This window comes from Ursus americanus, chromosome 3 (genome assembly GCF_024610735.1).
Source record: "Ursus americanus isolate L20-20 chromosome 3, mUrsAme1.1.p, whole genome shotgun sequence".
In the NCBI taxonomy this organism is placed as follows: domain Eukaryota; kingdom Metazoa; phylum Chordata; class Mammalia; order Carnivora; family Ursidae; genus Ursus; species Ursus americanus.
In genome coordinates, this window is record NC_142129.1 from 86,800,931 (window position 1) to 86,823,943 (window position 23,013).

Sequence of the window (23,013 nt, forward strand, 5' to 3'; positions counted from 1 at the left end):
TTTCATTTTAAAAACCTAATTTTCATACCCTGTTTTTAGAGATTTATGATATTATTTTTATGCCTCCCAGCAGTTAATAATTTTAATTTTTTTGATAATTTTAGTTTAAAGTTCCATGGTCTTAGTAACACTAAGAGAATTTTGTTATTGGTGAATGTGCCACTGCAAGAATTAAGTATCTCAGTTATTAAAACAGTTCCATAGTTAAGATATTGGTCTTTATACCAACATGAAAACTGAAAAAGGAGACAGTTACTAAAACTGCTTAATTCAAGTGTTTAGCAATATTAAATGAATCCATTTTAAAATAAATACCATGTTGCCATATTTTTTTAGGACATCTGTACTTTCCTTTTTCAGTTAACATATTTTTAAAGATAACTGGCTTTTTCTTTTGATGTAAGTAGCATATAAGCAAGTAGCTATAGTCAAAATTTGTAATTGTTATTTTGTAAATTAACTCTTAAGTGAATTATACTAGTGGTGTGTGCACAGCCTTTTCAGAGGAACCAGTGTGGAAGAGTATAGAGTGCTAAATGCGTTTGATTTTTTAAAAAAAATACCTTCCTTATAGGTAATTTATATTCTTTTTTCTCTCATTGTGTGATCAAGTATATTTGTGATAAGAAAAAACACGCACTTAAATGTATTTTTATATTCTATAATTTATTTACATCATTTAATATTCCCAAAATAATTCTGTCCAGGAGGATAATACTGTCATTTGCATTTCTGATGTCAATATTGAAAAAAATTAGTGTAGTCACGCAATTCGAAAACCTGGAAAATAGTAACTGAAGGAATGCACCCGCAGTTAGTTTTCTCTCCCAGTCAGTCCCCAAACATCTCTCTAGAGTGTATTGTCTCTTCCCAGCCTGCACACAGAACAGAAAAGTAGGTTTTGAAGCTGCATATTTTTCCACGTTCTCGGAAGAACAAAATGCTGCACAACCACCAATCCCGCCTCTTCCATTTAACTCTAGCGCAATTCTGGACAATAAGAACGTTTCTACCCAAGAAAGGGAACAGGAAAAGACAGGAAAGGAGCGCCTTTCAAACAGGTCCACTGAATTCGCATCACCCTACCGGACCCTCCCGCCCCTGCGCCATTCCTTCTCCGTGGACCCCACGAAGCTCTTTAAGAAAAAGTCGGTTAACCGCGCCCCTCCCACCCAAACCACACTTTATTAGAAATTTAAAGTCGGCGCTCTTGAAGAACTTGACTGGGGAACCCCAAGCATTCGGCCGAAAAGTCTGAGTCACCCTCTAACTCCACCATCAATTAGAAAACAATTATTGCTAATCGTCCTCCTCACGCAGCCAGCGACCTCAGCGGGCTCCGGCCCCGCGGTTCCGGTTTGGGAGCCGGAGTCGGCGGGGGGGGGGCGGGACGCTCCCCTCCCCACCCCCCCTTGCCCCGCCGCAGCGTCTGACGTCCCGCGCGTCGGCTTGCGCGGAGCAGCGCGGGGAGCCAGGCCGGCCGCAGGCGGGGTAAGGCCGGGCGGGTGCTCGAGAGCTGCGGTCCCCGAGGCGAGCAGGAGCGCCAGGCCGAGCGGGGCGGCGGGGTCGCGCCTCTCCCTCCGCGGTTGAACCTCGGGAGTTGGCCCAGCCTGCGGCGCGTTCGCGGAGTGGGAGGGCCCCTCGGCGCGGGCGTTAGCGGAGGGTAGCGTTAGGTTGTTGTCGCCGCGAGGGTGGCCGGCAAGCACGTCCTCCGTGCCGCGCAGGCCGCCTCGTCGGTTCCGCAGGGCTCGCCCGGGAGGTGGAGACGCGGGCCTCCCGGCCCACCCTTGACCCCTGCCCCACCCCTCCGCCGGGGGTTGCGGCCAGGCGCCTCGGGTTACAGGAAAGTCGGACCCCGCCAGTCCCCTGGACGAAAGCATTGCGCCCCAGGGCCCTTAACCAAGTTTTTCTTTGAAAGGCAGCAAAGTAAACTAAGTGTTTCTCTATTTAGGTGTGAAGAGAAAAAATGACACTCCAGTGGGTGGCAGTTGCAACCTTTCTTTATGCTGAAATAGGACTTATTTTAATCTTCTGTCTGCCTTTTATTCCTCCTCAGAGGTAGGAAACCTCCAAATCGTTACAATAAGTATTAAATTAAAATAAGTACAGGAAGCATGATGAGCTACTTTAGACTGTTTAGTGTGATATGGGGAAAGTTTTCTTAAGATTAAAAAGTTTTGAATGCTGATTATATAAAATGTGCTCTTTAAACTCACAAATTTTAGGTACTAATAATATTAAAATATCACTTTATATAAAACTTTATTATATATACAAACGAATTAGCTATTTCCCGTCACTTCTAAAAGGAAAAGGACCCAGTCCTTTTGGTTCTGTTGATTACAGATTCAATAAAGTGGTGGTTATACTTTTAATACATGTCATCAAACTTAATCTTGTTTATTGCCCTGAATTGGAACAGTGAACTAAAAAAAGGGAAATGGATAAATGATGTTAACAGCACGCATGGGTACAGAAATGTTTCATTGGGGCAGTGGAACAACAACGGATAAAGTTAAGCCAGTAAATGATTTTTGGTGTTGTTCTTATGTAACCCAAAGATAGTTTCATTAATGTTTAATGGCAATTTTACTACTTTTTTTGATACACAGAATTAATAATATATATATATGTGCTGAATATGGAAAGTACCACAACCATACATTAGCGTTAATTCCTTAGTAAAGACCTTCAAAAGTCTTTAAGTACAGTACTAAGTATTTAAATTGAAGTCTTGACTCACTTTACTCCTCTAATTATCCTCATATTGCTCAGTTTGGAGGCTGTGGGGGTGGCGGTTAGAATAGTGGACACACAACGTAACATAGTTTCAGGTGTACAACCTAGTGATTCAACTTCTCTGTAGTTATGCCATGCTCACCCAGGTGTAGCTGCCATCTGGGGAGTTCAGTTTTAGATCCAGGAAGTTGATAGTATGAATGGTGAAATGCACTTTTAATAAAAATGTTGAAACACCTTTGTTCATGCTCATGACATAAAATCTTTCATAAATGAGATCCTAGAGATAAATTCATTGAGATCCCATGACTGGAAGAGACTTAAGAAAGTTTTTGCTTTGGCTCAGGGTGCAGGTGGTCCTTACATCTCTTAACGTGCTCCTTACCTACCTAGATTGTTACTCATTTCTGTCCTTGCCTATCAGCTTTGCCATCACTTCTTCCTTACTAAAGAAAAAAAATTGAATCATACTGTAGGAAGGAGCATTAGAGATCATTTTTTCCTACCCACTCATTCAGTAGTCTAAGTAGTCTAAGGTGAGCTAGCTGATCCATGGCCGACTCCAGACAAGAATCTGGCTTTCAGCCTAGGGCTTTTTCTACTCTACTACTCATCCTGTTTTGTTTCAAATCTCTATAATGCCCTGTTAGCTTTTTGGTAGTAGTTGCAACAAGAGAGTCCTGTATTCAGGAAAGGAAAGATGTTACTTATAAACATCTGATTTATAAATAAGGCTTAAGAATTTGCAAAATATATATTTTTTGCAATATATATATATATATATATATATATATATATATATATATATAGTCAGTTAATATTTTCTGCATGAAAACGATCCATAGATTATGGATCGTTTTCTTCCTGCCAAATATAATTTTTTTTCCTATGCTATTCAAGTAGCTCTTTGATAGATGTGTATGTAAACACAGATTATATATAGGCTCATGTACAAACATACATAAGAAAATATGGTGTATATATATATATATATATATGCACACATATATATGCACACAATTCATTTATAATATTCCTTACTGCGTGTATCCACATATTTTAATCTTTTATACATGTATCACCATATCATCAAAGAAAAGGCTTCATTCTTTATTTAATTTGGCTATTATTTACTCACATAACCCATTGGTTAAAGACATATAGTTACAAATCAGGCTGCCTGGGTGTATGTCCCAACTTTGCATGTTACTGTATGACCTTGGGCAAATTATTTACCATTTCTGGCTGGTTTCCCCATCTGTAAAATAGAGGTAATACTAGTACCCACCTCATGTAGTGGTTGTGGTGATTAAATGAGCTAAAATATGTAAAAGTGCTTAGAACCATAGTCCAGTAATGACTCAATATATAACAGCTATTATCATTTCCTCCTTGAATTGAGTATTACTAGAAACTGCTAGTCATTTCCTGTAGGAAGTTTTTTTGTGTTCCCTTTTATACTGACCTTTGAAATGTGAATTTGCATTGGGACTTAGGTGAAAGTATTGCCACTTACATTCTCTTTCTAAAAATCTAAAATTTCTGTAATGTAAATTTTGAATAGTATCTCTGGAATTGGAAGCATAGAGGCATAGGGACCTCCTCCATCTATATTACTCTCCCTCCCTTCACCAGCTTCAAGTTGTTATTTAGGGTCATTTCCCAAACTTATTAGTTAATAATCTGTCATAATCTTAAAGTAAAACTTTTTTTTAGGTTGTAAGTGTTTCAGGTTTATTTAGGTGCTTATTACTTTTATGTTTCCTTTGGACTCCATGAATCTGTTATTCATTTAAAATGCTAAAATAATTAATTACTTAATATATATTATAAATATATATAATTTATATATATATGCATATATAAACTGTTTTATATATATATGCGCCCTTGTACTGGGATGCCTGGGTGGCTCAGTCAGTTAAGTGTTCGACTCTTGATTTCAGCTCAGGTCAGTATCTCAGGGTCTTTAGGTTGAGCCCCACATTGGGCCCCGCACCCAGTGTGAAGACTGCTTGAGATTCTTTCTCTCCTTCACCCTCTGCCCCTCCCCCTGCTCACACACACATGTGTGTTCTCATTCTCTCTAAAAAAAATAAAATGCCCTTGTACAAAGTTTGTGCAATTGTGTGGTGCATTGCTTTGTCATTCTTTGTGATTTATAATTCATACTTTAACTCTGTGTCTTCGCTTGTGCTGTTTAAACTGTCTCAATGATATTTTTAATTCCTTTGTGGTAAAAATAGAAATATTCTTTTACTTGGAGTAGATGTTAGAAGTGTATTATGTGGGGCACCTGGGTGGCTCAGTTGTTAAGAGTCTGCCTTCGGCTCAGGGCGTGATCCTGGCGTTATGGGATCAAGCCCCACATCAGGCTCCTCCGCTGGAGGCCTGCTTCTTCCTCTCCCACTCCCCCTGCTTGTGTTCCCTCTCTCGCGCTGGCTGTCTCTATCTCTGTCAAATGAATAAATAAAATCTTTAAAAAAAAAATAAAAAATAGAAGTGTATTATGTAAAAATATATAGTGCCGAGTTGGACTCCCTATTCCTGAAACGTTGCTAATTATTAGACCAATAGGTCTTTGTTATTTCTGAGTTATTACCCTAATTAGCAAAAAGATAGAAGGTAATAACTTCTATCAGCAACATTACATGTTACTATAAGAATTCATGTATCTTTACTTTAAAAGTTATTTTTGCTGTAGAATGCTTAAACCACCAGACAGAAGATAATGTCAGATTATCATTAAACTTGAAAGAGTTGTTCTTTATTTCATGAGACATGTCATCAGAAAATTGCTATTTCTCTGATATGACAGAAAAAATTAAATTTCTGTAATTCTTTTCATTCACTATACAGTTACCAAAATGTTAATTGAATATTTGCAAAGCATTTCAAAATCTTCTGATTTTTTACACCTAATGTAATTTTATTGCTTTACAGATGGCAGAAGATTTTTTCATTTAATGTCTGGGGTAAAATTGCAACTTTCTGGAACAAGGCTTTCCTTACTATTATAGTCCTACTGATTGTTCTATTTCTAGGTAAGTACTGGATTCTTCTTTTAATTGGGCTTAACTCTTAATGGGCTTCTTTTATTAATGAATTCACTGGGTTTTTAATTAACTAAGTTGATTTTGCTATTGATGTGCAGTAGGTTATACAGGAGTCATCCTGGGATAACCACCACGTATGCCACTGTTTTCCGAGAAAATATTTCCTATGTTCCATGCCACCAGCCTTTGAAATGAATTTCTTTTTATAAAACTGGGAACAACTGGTGTGAGAAGGTACAAGTAGGCGATTGTATCAGGATGTGTGAATGCATTCATGCCTCGTTTCAAAATGTCAATAGTTGTCTCACGGTATGCTATCATTATCAGGTAAATCTCCAGCCATGAAAGAAAACACTAAACAAGGAAAGGACAATAAGAAAAATGGGTCCCAACTCTGCCACCAGCTAACTAAATGCCTTTTGGAATGGCATTTCATCTCTCTGAGTTTGGTTTATCCATATGCAAAACAAAGAGAAAAAAGGCAGTCATTTCTGCAGCTCCTTCTGGCTCTAGTATTATGTTCTTTTTTTTTTTTTTTTAATAATCTCTACACCCAATGTGGGGCTCAGACTCATGACCCCAAGATGAAGAGTCGCACACTCTACCAACTGAGCCAGCCAGGCGCCCCTGTAGTACTGTGATCTTTTAACTCTAAAATTATCACGAGAATTTCTAGTGAAAACTGCCACATATCCATATAAGGAAGGAAAACGGTAGTACAAAGTTTTTTTGGTTACATATATCAGAAACCAACTGGAGCTCACTTGAGCAAGAAAGGGGAACTTATAATAAAATACAGAGTTGGTTTAGAGCAGCTCAGGGAAGGAAGGAAGCCAAATTCCAGGAAGGGACTAGTCCTAGGAACTGAAGTGTCATTTTCACGTCCCTGCATTACTCCATGGGTCTACTTCATTCTTCCTTATCCCTATGGACTCTGATACTCTGCTCTCAGTCATATAGCTGTGGGTACCATATAGCTGACAAGTGTCATCACGCCAGCCATATGCAAGGATTAACTAGCTATTTCTGATCCCAATTCCAATGATAAGGAAAATAAATGAGCCAGTTCGTACTAGGTTTTCAACCTTTGTCTGGTAAGCTATGGTCAGGGGTAGGAGTCACAAATCAGAAGCATGACCTCTGGCTGGAACCTACATCTGTGGACAGAGTGGGTAATTAATTCTCAGAGAATAGGGACATCATGGATAGTTAATATAGGACCTTTGACCTTGGGTGGTAAAGGCAGGCAGATAGGGACCTGTGCTTTAAGCCTCAGTGTTTCCATCTCAGAATAGGGTAATCACACCTGCTCCACTGCGGTGTTCAAAAGTTTAAATGCAGTAGTGAATGTAAAATACACAGTCCAGTGTTCTTGTCCACCAGAATGACAATGGTGTAAATTATGGAAAACCAGATTACTCAAGTTTCATTTATATTTTACTTTCAAATTTGTTTCATTTTTCTTATTGGTTGTTTCTCTAATAATCATTACAAGGTGTTCGTGTTCCTGGAGCCAGTACTAACTGAATGTGTGTGCATATGTGTGTTTTAAGGGGTGGGAATAGGCAGAAAGGAAGCAGGAAACCCAGGAATATGTTTAGTGTCAGCAGAAATGCATCCCAGGAATTTGAAAGTTTCCATGAGTGATCCAAAAAAAGGCTGTCTCTACGTGGTTTCTAGAAAATTGACCATACGTCACACCCTGCCCGTATGGTTGCCTAGTTTCATTTTTCAGACATAGTTTCCTTGCTTTTATACAGGTGACTTTATTCTCTAGGTAGGTTTGTATGACCATTTACATTTATAAACTTCTTTGATATTATTGATTAATCTTCAGCATTTCTGCATAATGGATCCAGGAATATTATTTTTTCTTTAAAAGCCAAAGAAGCTGAATAACAAGCATAAGGATCCTTCATATTACTGTGTGGTTCCTCTGGTCTGCTTAGAATAACTCATAAATACTATTGTGTTTGGGTTTTTTTTAGTTGTTTCCTGGTGGTTGGTATGATGTTACTATATTATTGTGGCAATCTGAGAAATGTAAAAGAGGAAATAGCCATTAAGATCAAGAAAATTTTTTAAAGATGATTTAAAAGACTGGGATACCTGGGTGGCTCAGTCAGTAAAGCATCTGACTTCAGCTCAGGGCATGATCTCAGGGTCTTGGGATCAAGCCCCGAGTCCATAGGGCTCTGTGCTCAGTGGGAAATCTGCTTCACCCTTCCCCCCCCCTTGTGCGTGTGTGTTCTCTCTCTCAAATAAATAAATCTTTTTTTTTAAAAAAGACTATTTCACATACCTCTATGCAAGTAAACTTGAATACCTAAATAAAATGGATAACTTTGTAGAGAAATATAACTTATCAGATGAACTCTAGTACATACAGAAAATTTAAGCAGACCAATTTTCCATAGAAGAATTACAGAAAGTTATTATTAAAAAAAAAAAAGCTACCCCCATCAGAAAAGAATAAAACCAGATAGCTTTGCAAGAAATTCCACCACTTTAAAAAAACAGACATTACTAATGCTGCTTAAATTGTTCCAGAATTTAAAGAAATTTATGAAGCTAGAAAAAAGCAAACTCTAATTGAAAATAAACCAAAAAAAAAAAAAATGGAAACCAAATACAAGACTGGTAACATACAACACAGAGAAAAAAGTGTTCACAGCAGCATAAGTCATAATAGCCAAAGAGTGGAAACAGTCCAAATGTCTTCAGCTGATGAACAGATAAACCAAATGTGGTATATCTGTACAATGGAATGTTATTCAGCCATAAAAAATAATGACATACTGCTACGTGGTACAACACAGATGAACCTTGAAAACATTATGCTAAGTGAAGGAAGCCAGAACACACCAAAAAAACACACAGTAAATAATTGCTTTTGTATTCAATGTCCAGAATAGGCAAATCCATGGAGGCAGAAAGTAGATTGGTGGTTCCTGGGAGATGGGGGAAGTGTGGAATGGGTATGGGGTTTTTGAGGAGGTTGATGAAAATATTCAGAAATTAGTGTTGTTGGTTGCACAACTTTGTGAATATACTCAAAACCACTGAATTATATACTTTAAAGGGGTAAAAAAAATTTTTTTTAAGATTTTATTTATTTGACAGAGATAGAGACTGCCAACAAGAGAGGGAACACAAGCAGGGGGAGTGGGAGAGGAAGAAGCAGGCTCATAGCAGAGGACCCTGATGTGGGGCTTGATCCCATAACGCCGGGATCACGCCCTGAGCCGAAGGCAGACGCTTAACTGCTGTGCCACCCAGGCGCCCCTAAAAGGGTATATTTTAAGTTATGTGAGTTATAACTCAATAAAGCTGCTATTTAAAAAACTTAAATAGGGGTGCCTGAGTGGCTCAGTCGGTTGGGCGTCTGCCTTCGGCTCAGGTCATCAGGGTCCTGGGATCGAGCCCCGCTTCAGGCTTCCTGCTTGGGGGGAGTCTGCTTCTCCGTCACCCTATCCCCTTCCCCCTGTTCGTGTTCTCTCTCACATGCTCTCTCTCATGTGCCCTCTATCTTTCTCTCTCAAGTAAATAAAATCTTTAAAAACTAAAATAGTAGTTGAAGTGGCCTCAGTTTTGTAACTGAAATCTCTTTCCTGTGGCAGTAACTCTTTCCTAAGAATGCTGATGCCTACATGAAAGAAACAGTCTGACTTGTTTGTCCCACTGGTCTTTGAGACACCTAAGGGGCAGATCTGCCTTACCTAGGATCTACAAGAATCCAGTGACTTCAGAGTGTACTAAATATAGATATGAATAAGCTGAAATCTGTTTTCCACTAGAAAGAAATAGACCCCCTGTACCTCTGAGACTTAATGGAACTGAACGCATCAAAAGTGTAGCTCTGTGACTGTTTCCAGTAGCAGATGCCAGCCCTGTGCCCATTGGGGGAGCATATGCCCCCATAGGTCAAATTCCATTTTAACCTATGCTAGTGGAAATCTCAGTGTAACCAAATATTTCTAAAATCTCAATAAAGTTATATTACTATTACTAGTATTAATTATTAGTATTTTAATAATAATATATTGTTACTTTAATAATATTGCTTTAAATAACTTAATATTATTTCAGTAATTACCATAATAATTTGATAATATTGAAGGGATAATATAATAAAATGCTAGTACAGTCAATTCCAATTTCATGGAATTGATCGGAATGAGAGATGACCTATATGCTACTATCAGTAGGTTGGATTTTACTCAACCTATTAGGGATAGAAAGAATGACGGATAACAGTTTACAGTGTAGCTAGAGATGAGAGACAGTACAATGATAATAAGTCCTAGATGAAGAGTACAAAAAAAAAATCCTGTTCAGTCAAAGGTTCCCACCAACATCCATTTACAGAGCATCTCTTTTGAGTATGGTACCCTCCAGGAATAATAGAGGAAAAGACAAAGAAAGCCCATAGCCGAAAGTCCATTATTTAAAAGTCAGTTCAGTTTTTCTAAAACTGCTTTCCATGTTAATAATAATTTTATATTAAAAGCCAAAAGTAATGTTTTCTCTTTTTCTTTAATAGATGCTGTGCGAGAAGTAAGGAAATATTCGTCTGCACCTGCCATTGAAAAAGGCTTAACCAGCAGACCTGGAGCCTATGAACACACACAGATGAAACTTTTTAGGTCTCAAAGAAATCTTTATATTTCTGGATTTTCATTATTTTTTTGGCTGTAAGTTTTAAATTTTAAAACATGATATATATTTCCCTTCCTCATTTTTCCTACATATACTACAGATTTTTTTTCCTATGCTGTTTAGTATACCAACATCTTCATAAAAGAAAACAGATGAAATACCAAATAATAGTCATTACGGCTTGTAGGTTTGATAAGTCCATAATGCCCTGCGTGATCTGGCCCCTGCTTCTCTCAGGAGCCTTGTCTCCTCCCGTTCTCTGACATTCACACCACATTCCACCCACACTGAGCTGTTCATGCATTCGTTCTTGCAACAAATAATTATTGAGTTCCTATTGTGTACCAGACTCCCTCCTACTTCAGGGTCTTCACACCTGCCAGAACACTCCCCTCTTTCCCTGGCTACCTTTCTATTCATCCTTCAGCCCCTTTCACAGAGAATCCATTTGTGACCATCACTCCCCCCAAAGCAGGTGGCCCATCTCTGTTGTATACTTCCATGGAATGTATCTATATATTTTTTTGAGTATCATTCATGGTAGCAATTAAATACTTTTTTAACTCTTTCCTCCCCAGCTAGAACCTAAACCCCTTGAAGGACTTTGTTTCATTTCCTGCCGTGTCCCCAGTACCCAGCACGGTGTTTAACACTTAGCAATTCCAAACATTTAGCCGAGGAAATACCTGTTGAGTGAATATTTGAAGATACTAATTTCTATGTCTAACAATGGAAGTTACCCATAAACTGATGTGAATGAGCAGTTTTTAGGCTTGGCCAGCCTCACACAATGCTCTTTAAATAGCAAATATTGAGGTGGTGGGGGGAAGAAAATCAAAAGAACAAAAACGACTTCTCTTACTGGCCCCACACACTATCTGAAATTCTGTTTCTCCTCCTCCTGGCCAAAGGCCTCTAGAAGGAGGGCAGTTAAATTAACAAGTGCCGCTGAACCTATCTTCTAAATGCTAGTCTTATAACAAAGATTCCAAAGGAACGAGATACAGGCTTGTTTTGACAGAAAGACTTAGATTTAAAAAAAAAAAGGGGAAGAAAGAAAAGAAAAGAAACTAACATATGTCCTCCCTAAACAATATCTCCCTCCACCATACCCATACCTAAGGGAAATCATTTGACAGTGACTGTTTATCTTAAACCACAGTTTCTAACGACTAGTTTCACAGTACTCTGATGTTTCTGTTTGTTTAGAGTGTTGAGACGTCTGGTTATCCTTATTACACAGCTGGCTAAAGAACTGTCAAACAAAGGAGTACTTAAAACTCAAGCAGAAAATACTAATGAGGCTGCCAAAAAATTCATGGAAGAGAATGAAAGACTAAAACGGGTATTTAAATTTGCTTTTTAAAAATGTGTGTAAATGTTGGTTTTCCCAAGGTATATTATTTTTCAGTATCAAAAAGAGCATTTTTATAATTTGTAAGCAAAGAGTGACCATAAGTAGTAATATTGTTCTAGGAAATGATTGTTTCAAAGTGTCTTATTCTCCTTTAGATTTGTTTGTTCTCAATTTCCCTCCATAGTAGAATGTCATTGAACCTATTTTAATTCCATTGAACCTATTTCCTATGATTAAAAGAAAAAACAGTATTCTGGGAATATGGATTTTAATTCCTTCATTACCATTAATTTTACTTTATAACTTAAGTAAATCTTTATAAGTCTCTATGTTTCCATTTTCTTTTCAGTTAAATTATTTTTTAAATAATTTTTAAGCCTGATTGTTTTATTTTTGTGTGTGTGTTCTTTTAAATGTTCATTATGTAGGGAGGAGAGGAAAGTAGTTAATGCTAGATTGATGACTGCACATATATTTAAAAATCTTCAATTTGGTCATGTTGCTGATACTCCTTTTTGAGAACCCTATGCTGTAATTCTCCTGCCATTCAGGCAGAGTATATATTAGGAACTGATGTTTTCCCTATTAAATAAAAAGAACAAATGAGAAAATGATAGCTACAAAAGTATTTTATTTTTTTCTTAAATGTAAAATTTAGGAATAAGATGTCAATAGCTTGAGTGTTTGCTGTTCATATTAATCCCCATAAGTTTTGCTAATTCTGCTTCTTAGAAGAAAGTATCAATGGAACCATTCAGAAGTGAAACAAATTTTCTTTAAAAAAAGTGTTCCTAAAATAATACAATAAAATGGTTTTCCTATTATAAATTAATGAATTGAAAATAGTCAATTATGTATTACCCCAAGTTATATTTATGTAAAAAGTATTGAGTTTAATAATAGAGAATTAACATACTTACCTTAGTCCTAGAGCCTAGCCTCTTATAGAAAGAACTATAAATACAACCCCTTTTTTTTTTTAAGATTTTATTTATTTATTCGACAGAGATAGAGACAGCCAGCGAGAGAGGGAACACAAGCAGGGGGAGTGGGAGAGGAAGAAGCAGGCTCATAGCGGAAGAGCCTGACGTGGGGCTCGATCCCAGAACGCCGGGATCACGCCCTGAGCCGAAGGCAGACGCTTAACCGCTGTGCCACCCAGGCGCCCCCGAATACCACCCTTTTTCTAAATGAATTAGCCAATACATAATATAATAGAAGGCTTTCCAGAACCTATTAAATAAGGCAAACCTCACTGCAAAAGAAATTGTGTTTGATGCTGTAGTATAATGGTCACCTATTCAGAACCCATGTTTTATTTCTAATGATGTCTGCCTTATTTTCCACTACAGCAAAAAAGGTAAAGAAATACCTTTTCTCATATAAAATAGCATTCAAAAATGTTTCTTTGGGGGCATTATAACCAGCATCTTTTAAGGAAACTTTTAGAGACTAGCACCACTTTATTTTTTACTTTGTTTTGTTCTGTTTTGAAAAGGCATTGATCCATAGATGTCATGTAAATTTCCCTTTGTAGTAAATACAGGTCTGGGAAATCAAGCTCATGGTATTTCTGTATTCAAAAGCAGGCAATAAGTTATTTCTGCTTTTTTGGAATGTTTCAGCAGCAAAATCAGCCTCATTTTGTACCTCAGTATTGTTTCATTTTCTGTCCTTTGATCTTTTTTCAAAATGGTAAAAGTAAAAACAAAACCCTCAAAGCTTTGATTACTATATGATGGCTAAACTCAAAAGCACCCAGCCTTGTATTTGTAAACTTACTGTGTACCTATCTTGATTTAAAATTATGCCCATGATGTTAGAGTAATGCGTTCTAGTTACTAACAAAACACTGCTTTTTTCCTCTTACTCTCTAGTTGTTTTCCTTTTACTCATCAGCTTTAAGGAAATGGAAAGTGTTTCTGTAAAGTTTTGGTACTATTATTTTTTTCCGTATACACCCTAATTAACATACTTAAATTAGTCTGGTCCTTCAAAAAAAGTACCTTCCTCAAAACATTTTGGAACTTTCCTTTAGTATTGTTTTCACAACGAGTTACCCTTGCAAGGAAATTTATTTCGTGAGTACTGATTCTTTGATTCCTCCACAATTTCTCTCCTTTTGTTTGTTTGTTTGTTTTCCTCCCCTTTGATTCCATGCTATCCTGGTTCCCTGCTTCCTGTATGGGAAGGACCCAGTCATTGGCCCCAGAACATCAGAGACACGTAGATACGCTGAGCCAAAGTTCGCACACAGTAAGGAGAAAGTTCGTGAGCTGCACATTAATACCGTCAGTGCCCAAAGTGTAACTAATTGACCAAGAAAAGCCAGAGGTCAGAATATCAAAGATCACTTCTGTTTTGAGCTATTTCATGTCGATTTTGAAATATTAGCTAAAGAAAGATAAAATTGCCGAAACAACTCTTTATTCTCTATCAGGGACACCTTATCAAATGGAAAGCACTTTTACTGTGAGATCCAAGAGACTTAAGTGTTAATCCTAACTCTACCAGTAATTAGCATTGTGACCTGAGGCAAGTCACCTCACACGTCCTCAAGTGCAAGGTTATAAATAATAGCTAACACTATGCCAGGTACTGCTTCAAAACCTTCACAGTAAGGTATTAACTCTTAATTCTTGGAACAACGCCATGAGGATGGTACTGTTATTATCCGTATTTTATATATGAGGAAATGGAAGCGCAGGAAGGATAAGTGACTGACACAAAACCATTCAACAAATTAATAATGACAGAGCAAGATTTGAATCCAAGCAGCCTGGCTCTAGAATCCACACTCTTAACCACATTGTTTTGTGCCCTTTGTATGCTGTCTTATAAAATGACTTTCAGATGGCACCTGAGACCCCATTCTGTTCCGAGACTCAGTTAATGAAACAATTATGAAAGACCAATTAACTCTTAATTTAACTGCTTTAAAATAACAGCAGTGATGGAGCTTTACTTCTTACCAGTTTTTTTTCCAGCCACTCACCACGGTGGTATAAGGTGGGTGGGACAGGGAACACATGCATTATTGTAGCTAGTAGCTAGCTATTGAATTTCAGTTCCAGGGCTCTTGGTCTTTCTCCAGCATCAAGTCACACATAATAAATTTGGACAAGTTTGCAGGTGCAATAATGAAAGCTTATTTACAAGACCAACACAAATCCAACTTTTCCAAGTCAATGGCATAATAATTCAAGCAGTCAGTATAAACATTCCTGCAACTCAGTGGTTCTCTTCCAATTTGGGTAATCACTGGAGACTGTGTGAACTGAATTCAGTGAAGTAACAGCTAGGATTGTTTTGAACTTGAAGTAGGTAACAAATTATAGAGATTTGGGGGGGGGGGGAATCTTGTTTCTGCTCTTTAAAAAAAATTTTTTTTTTAATTTTAAAGATAGGAGTCTCCTTCAGCTTAAGTATATACTTAAGTGTGCTTTGTCTCTTAAAAAAATTCTTTGGGGTCATATAATATATTCATTAGAGCTTTAATTCCTCCTTCTGAGCTGCCTAAACTCTGTTATAACATGATAGAACTGTATTTGATCCTATGGTACAGTTTGTATGCTCTTGTCTCATTGTTTCTACTAGATTAAAGTTACATGAGAGCAGAGACCATGTTTCTCTTACATTTTTATCCCTTATATCACCTAATTGTAATAAATTTGCATGTAGCCCATGCTCCGTAGAACTTTGTGAGTTTTGTTTATTGGATATACCAGCTTACATTAGAAAGGGAATTACCCTGCAGTAGAAATTATTTTCTGTCACTTTGTTTAAAATTGCCCTGAGCTGCTTTTTTTACCTGACTATGGAAGCTGTCAATATCAAGTTGCTGCCGCTTTATTTACTCAAATAACCCATGCCAGTGTATGCACATATTTCGTTTTTCAAACATTAATTTGCCTTTCTTGGTAACTTAAATATCTTAAAATTTCTCTAAGATAAGTAAGCTTCTTAATTCTATTAACAATGATAGTTTCCTTTTAGACATACAGATTATGAAATTTTTCCTCCATGATGTTTTTATTTTAGTCAAATATTTTACTATTCTCATCTTAATTTTTCTTGCCTAGAAAAGATGATCCACCGGGAGCCTGGGTGGCTCAGTTGGTTAAGCATCTGCCTTTGGCTCAGGTCATGATCCCAGGGTCCTGGCATCGAGTCCTGCATCAGGCTCCTTGCCCAGCAGGGAGCCTGCTTCTCCCTCTGCCTGCCACTCCCCCTGCTTGTGCTCTCTCTCTCTCTCTCTCTCTGACAAATGAGTAAAATCTTTTTTTAAAAAAAGGAAAGAAAGAAAGAGAAAGAAAGGAAGGATGATCTACAAACATACAAAAAACATTTTAAAAGCCTGCATAGATTTTAAAATATAAAAAGCTTTGTAAAAGATTAACTGAACAAGAGTAATTTGGGGACTATTCGATGACTATTCAGAATTAGGTAGAATTTTCCAAACATAGAGATGGCCCTGACATTTTACACTTACCCATCCCCACTCTGACATTATATTCCTTTTTTACAGATTGGTCTGCATAAAAATAGTCTGAGTAGACAGCTCTGTAATTGGAACATAATGGTTTACCAATTAATATCATCCTCAGAACTGTTTTTCTCCTTAGATTTACATCACACACTTAATGGAGGAAAAGCCATTCACATTACTTACCTAAATACTTTTTGGAAACATAATTTTAATTATAGCCAAACCAGAAACTCTTATGTTCATTTCAGAGATTTCAGCCTTAGTAAGAAGAAATCTTTTTGTTTGCCAAATATCAAGTTTCTATCAGCAAAAGTACATTGTAGAAAATTATAAAATACTAAAAGGACAAAGAATCAAATAAAGACTGTATTGCAATGAGCACTGGGTATTATACGCAAACAATGAATCATGGAACACTACATCAAAAACTAATGAAGTACTGTATGGTGACTAACATAACATAATAACAAATATTAAAAAAGAATCAAATGAAGACCAGTAATTTTAAATATGTTATTCAGCCCATTTCCTGAAATAATATTGGTTGTTGCAGTCTAAGCTTACTTCTTTCCATAACTCTCTTTTCTGATAGCTCTTGAAAAGCTATGCCAAGGAAGAGGAACACATTTTGGAAGCAGAAAATAAAAAACTAGTAGAAGACCAGGAAAAACTGAAAACTGAATTAAAGAAGACTTCAGATGGTAACTTCTTGGGCATGTGCGGAAGTAGAAAGTGTAGCATGATATTTTATGCAGTTACTCTTCACTGTTTTCCCTAAAACAAAACTAATGTCTCAATGTTCTTCTGGCTAAAATACTGAGAGTGACCTATTTATAAATTCCGGCTCAAATATGAAGATAAAACATGATTTTGGCCAAGAGAAACATGCTCTGTTATACAGAGAAACATGTAGGTGTTTCAGATCTGTGTTGTAAATACAGATGTTCCTGCCTTAGCAAAAGAGCTATGGTCCTGAAAAGTTGCTTGTAAACACAGTTTTGGAAAATGAATCACATTTTTCCATCATAGTATATTGCTTCTTTGAAAGAAGCAATCGCAGGGGGACAGTTCTGGTTACAGGAAAATATACTGCTTATCTCAAACCCTAATATTTCCTACCTGCCAGATATAAGGAAAGCAGTCCCTGAAAAGAGATGGATAGTGTAGAGTAAGCAACAGTCTGGGGTTGTTGACAATTTGAATGGCTTATTCTAAAATACATTGCAATCAGGACTTGGGAAGTCAGCTATTTCTTCTATGTTTTTTTGTTTCTTAATAATTCCGATAGCATTTTCTTCTTCATCAAAAAAAATATATATATTATTGCTTATAGCCACATAACACAGAAAAGAAGGTACCCTAAGTCCAGTGTCATCCCAGGAAACTCTGAGTAAAAATTTGTGGCTGGACCCCTGGGCAACATCCTTGCATATAACAGATATTCCTTGATATTGTCCAGACAGTAGCAGACCTCTCAGCCAGCCAGAGTTAAGATAATGATCAATGTATAGACCTTCTCCGATTTTGAATCTCTTCCACTACTCTTTGTTGGAGGTAAATTGGAGAATGTTCAGTGACTGAATCATGGACCTACTTTAGACCATTTGTAAGTTTATATTTCTTTAAATAGATCTTGGCTTAATAAAAGTTTTTTTATATTATAAATTGCTTTATTATCTATTTGCAATATTTGGATAGAGTTTATTTCATCAAGATGTATTTGTATTTGATATGGAAAGCCCAAAGATAAAAGCTCATTCTGTAAAATCAAAACAAAATCCATAGGATATTTCATATGATATAAAATTCTTTAATCACTTTCCTACTTCTTATTTAAAGTGAAAAAAAAGATTAGAGGCAGTAGTTAAAAAAATAAGTTACTCTTCTAGACAAGATAGTGTATTATGTGATTGGTCTAGTATAGCCCAAAATTCATTTTTGGTACTGTTGCCTCTTCTGTTGTTACAAAAGATTTGGAACATGATCAAGAAGTTTTAACACTTACATGAAAATAAATTTAGTAATCACCCACCCTCTATGTTAGACATTTAAGAAGAGAAGCAGTGTTCTTCTTTTTCACCCAGCATAAAATATTGCTGCAATCCTTTTGAAGAATTCAAGGGACTATTTCCGAAATACCTTTTATTAGCATAAAAAAAATTGTTTCAAAGTCTTGCTTTTTTTCATACCCACCATGGCATGGATCCCTCTTTTAATGTAAGAAGGGTGGTACAAAGATAAAAGACAACAGGTTTTTTGCCATGCTGCACCTATCTTAACTTTAAGTTTAGTTTCTTTTTCCTTTACATTTCAAAAATCCCAGCTTTAAGATATTTTGAGCTTTGACTTTGTAAGTCTGAGATACAACTCTAAACCTAATATTATTTTAGAGTAATATAAAGAAACTCAGTATTTCTTTAACAGACAATTGAGATGTTTGGAGTAGATGAACTTTTGATAATATAGACATTGTGTTTATAATCTGATAGCAAGAGACACCGGCTTCTGTGTTTAAAGTGTAGACTACAAACCTACTTTCAGAGTGAATCAGTGTTGAGGTAAAAGCAGATTTTACCTGTTTGAGTATGTCCTGTTAGGTTTCTGCAAGATGTGTGATATTTTATGAACAGAGTTTATGTACCCAAAATTATTATTTCACATAACAGTATTAATGACCTTGAGAAGATCAAAGTTCCATTTCTAAAGGAGATAAATCTTTGGCTCTGTTCTCTTGACGTATTCCAGTCAAGTTCATTAAGGCGAGAACTAAAAAATTATGTGAATTAATAGTGCAAGAGATTCAGGTAAATTCAATAGTACAATGCTTTGTACCTATTGTCATTCAAAAATCATTGATTTCTAAACATGAAGGATATTAAGGCTGACAGGGCTTAAGAAATGTTTCAGAAAGTTCTTTTATATTTGAAAACTGAGTAGAAAAGCACTGTGATTTGACTCTTCATGGAGGCAAATAGAGTATTTCAGTATGAATTTTCTTACCCTTGGTGATGGTTTAATCTAAGTGAAACATTTTCTCCAAAGTATACTAGTGGAGATAAAGCATAAATACAAATGTTTAGCCTCAGATTGGAAAAGCAGTGTTCTGAACACAGGTATTAAGAATACTCTGTTGGTAGTGCCAAACACTCCATCAGTTTTTAATCACCAGCTCAGATTTGGACCAGAGTTAGTAAACTGTCTGTGCTTCAGTGCAGTAATATGACCCTGGTGATCCAAAAGAGAGCACACATGTCCCAAAGCACCTAATTTATAGCCAGGACTAACTTAGTCAGGTGTAAGGACCTGATCTATCATTTTTAATTATCTATTTAACAATAACTCTGATACCCCAGTATGTGGAGTAATTGGGAAAGGGCACTGCCATGCAAAATGAGAACTTAGCTTTGAAGAATTTACAGAGCTCACATAATAATAACAAAAAAAGACTTTAGAAGCTCTCATAATAAAAATAGATCTTGTATGCAGTGGGAAACCTTATGATGTCCAAGGAGATTGACTTCAAAGGAGTCTCCCAGGATAGCTACTGGTTTTTATTTTTACAAAGAAATACCTTCTTGGCATTTATGCTTATAAATATATACCTTCTCAATATATATTAACTAGAGGAAACATGTACCATTCAGTCATTGCCTGCACTGATGCAATGGTGAAAGTAGATATGATTTTGAAAGTGAGGGCACCTGGCTGGCTCAGTTGGAAGAGCATGGGACTCTTGATCTCGGGGTCGTGAGTTTGAGCCTGATGTGGAGTGTAGAGATTTCTTAAATAAAACAAAATAAAAATGTTTTTAATAAAAATTAAAAAAAAAATAAAAGGGAGTTTCAGGGCACTTGGTTGGCTCAGTCAATAGAGCATACAACTCTAGATCTCAGGGTCATGAGTTCAAGCCCCACATTGGGCATAGAGGTTACTTTTTTTAAAAAAAGTGATTTTCACGTGGAAATGTCTACTCCTTATTCCTTTATGAGCAGAAATGTATTCATAACATGCTACATTTTAAAAGGAGTTCTCCGAGCTGCCGATCTTACAGTAGAGGTTGAGTAGTAGCCTACCTATTTCCCCTACATAAAGGGAAAAGAAGAAAAAAAGACAAAAAAGTGATTGAGGCAAAATCCTTGATCCTGGCTTTATCCTCCTTCTTCCCTTCCCTCCCTCCCTCCTTCTTTCCTTCCTTCCTCTTTCAGTCCATCAGCAATTTTTTAAAGAACTTTCCAATTATTTATTTATTTCAAGATCTTTTAACATGGAGCATAATTAAAATAAGACATAGCTTTTTATGCAGATTTAAAACTGAGGGATGGGGCTCCTGGGTGGTTCAGTTGGTTGAGCGTCTAACCCTTCATCTCCGCTAGGGTCTTGATCTCGGGGTCATGAGTTCAGGCCCCACGTTGAGCTCTGCCCTGGGCATGGAGCCTACTTTATTTTTTTTTTTAAAGATTTTATTTATTTATTTGACAGAGATAGAGACAGCCAGCGAGAGAGGGAACACAAGCAGGGGGAGTGGGAGAGGAAGAAGCAGGCTCCCAGCGGAGGAGCCTGATGTGGGGCTCGATCCCATAACGCCAGGATCACGCCCTGAGCCGAAGGCAGACGCTTAACCGCTGTGCCACCCAGGCGCCCCATGGAGCCTACTTTAAAAAAAAAAAAAGAAAAAGAAATAAATAAAACTGAGGGCTTTCCAATTCCTTAAAAATGAGTTATTTGAGCCATCTATCTATCTAAAAATTCTCAAAGTCTAACATAAGCATTTGTTATAGTTGAAAATTTTTGTGAGCATGAACTGTCTTTAATTTGCAGCTATATCAAAGCCATCACCTTATTTTAAAGTTGTTAATAGTTTAAAAATGTGTTAGTTTTGGTCATATTGTTTGCTTTATTTCCTTTTAATGAGCTTTTATAATTTGAATAAGAAATTCCAATTTTTTCTCCTCTGTTTATATATTTGGAAGTTTCTGCTTCTTTGCCATCTCCTTCCCTTCTCTTAATAACTAAAGAAAAGTCCATATTAAAAAATAATAGTACCGTTTATTTAATGGATGTGACAATAGGCAATATGTAATTAATAGTATATTAATTAAGCAAAAAAATTGCACCAAACTACTAATAGCAGTTTTCCTTGGGATGTACAAAGAATTTATTTTTTTTCTGGAGTTGAAATTATTTTCTGTAATGAATTTCTTTTTCGTGTACAGTGAAAAGGATAAAAAAAAAAAAAAACTCTCTTCCAATATCCAAGTAACCTAAGGCATCCTTTTTGGGGCTTGAATTATCTAATTGATTGAGTCTGCTCCCAACTTACTCCCTACTCCTTACTTTGAGGGTAGATACTACATCTTAGAAGTTGTTTAACCATTGCTAAGTGACATGGATCACCTTGCAAAATCTGAAAATATACTGGGTTGTTCTAGTCAAGTCACTGAACCTTTTATAGGCCACAGTTTTCTGTAAAATGAGGTTAATTGGCTAGTTAACCTTTAATGTCTATGTATCCCCAAATAATATAATTAAGCAAAAGTGACCATCAAGAATTATTTTCACTGTGGCTTTTTGACCCTTAAATTGCATTTATTTTTGATGAGAGAAAATTTTTCACCGTAAGTTACCTTTCTTCCAGACTGAAGTTCAGCAGGTGGTTAATTAAGCCATATTCCTCACAGGAGAAAAATGTTTCACGTAAGCTTAGAATCATTAGGACAGGGCCTGGCATGTTTTATCCACCTATTAGCTCATAGCTCAAGTGCGTTATATGGAATGGGGCTACAAATCTTAAGTCTCTTGGGTGAGACATGCCATTTCTCACTAGGTTATAGTGTGGTTGTTTGTTTAGAACATCTATGGGAATATTGATATGGAGTAGTATAACTGCAGGAGAAGAGAAATGATTTAAGTAAAGAGATCAGCATGTTCTTTTCATTATAAATATGGGGGAAATAAATAAGACTAGATCTTTAGATCTTTTCTCTCCAAGAATCTTTCCTTATGGAATTATAACACAAAGTAGTCACTCTAATGCTTGAGTACCTAATTCTTTTTCTTCTTTTTTTTTATTTTACCAGAGTTTTCATATACAGAAATACTAAAAGTCAAAAGTACTACAGGGCTTACAGTGAAAAATAGCAGTTCCCTGAGACCCATCCCCAGACACAGCAACATTCAACTCATTTAGCTGTTTCTTCGGATGTTCACCTCCAGATTTCTTTTTTTTTTTTTCTTTTTTTCTTTTTTTTTTTTTTTTTAAGATTTTATTTATTTATGTGACAGAGAGACAGCCAGCGAGAGAGGGAACACAGCAGGCGAGTGAGAGAGGAAGAAGCAGGCTCCTAGCGGAGGAGCCCGATGTGGGACTCGATCCCGGAACGCCGGGATCACGCCCTGAGCCGAAGGCAGACGCTTTAACGACTGCGCTACCCAGGCGCCCCCACCTCCAGATTTCTTTTTTTTTTTTTTTTTTTAATTTTTTTTTTTATTAATAATGATTTTTTATTATATTATGTTAGTCACCATACAGTACATCCCCGGTTTTCGATGTAAGGCTCGATGATTCATTAGTTGTGTATAACACCCAGTGCACCATGCAATATGTGCCCTCCTTACTACCCATCACTGGTCTATCCCATTCCCCCACCCCCCTCCCCTCTGTAGCCCTCAGTTTGTTTCTCATAGTCCATAGTCTCTCATGTTTCATTCCCCCT

At 36.8% G+C, this 23,013-nt stretch overlaps 1 protein-coding gene and 1 non-coding gene across 4 annotated transcripts in view; both read left to right on the forward strand.

The window, feature by feature from the left end:
- The first annotated feature begins 1,355 nt into the window (after positions 1 to 1,355).
- BCAP29 (B cell receptor associated protein 29) overlaps positions 1,356 to 23,013 on the forward strand; it is a 65,214-nt gene continuing 43,556 nt past the window's right edge. Inside the window, exons 1-6 of one of the 3 annotated variants that reach the window (XM_087861187.1) lie at positions 1,356 to 1,491; positions 1,952 to 2,058; positions 5,683 to 5,783; positions 10,339 to 10,489; positions 11,664 to 11,799; positions 16,893 to 17,001. In XM_087861187.1, coding sequence (XP_087717313.1) covers positions 1,967 to 2,058; positions 5,683 to 5,783; positions 10,339 to 10,489; positions 11,664 to 11,799; positions 16,893 to 17,001 — 589 coding nt within the window. In that variant the 5' untranslated portion in view covers positions 1,356 to 1,491; positions 1,952 to 1,966. Of the gene's footprint in view, positions 1,492 to 1,530; positions 1,664 to 1,951; positions 2,059 to 5,682; positions 5,784 to 10,338; positions 10,490 to 11,663; positions 11,800 to 16,892; positions 17,002 to 23,013 lie in introns of those variants that run through there. The other 2 variants (XM_045793465.2, XM_087861188.1) reach the window with 2 other exon arrangements.
- Positions 20,252 to 20,390, forward strand: LOC123789700 (small nucleolar RNA U109). Its single transcript, XR_006778871.1, has one exon. It is a non-coding gene; the product is annotated as a small nucleolar RNA U109 (small nucleolar RNA).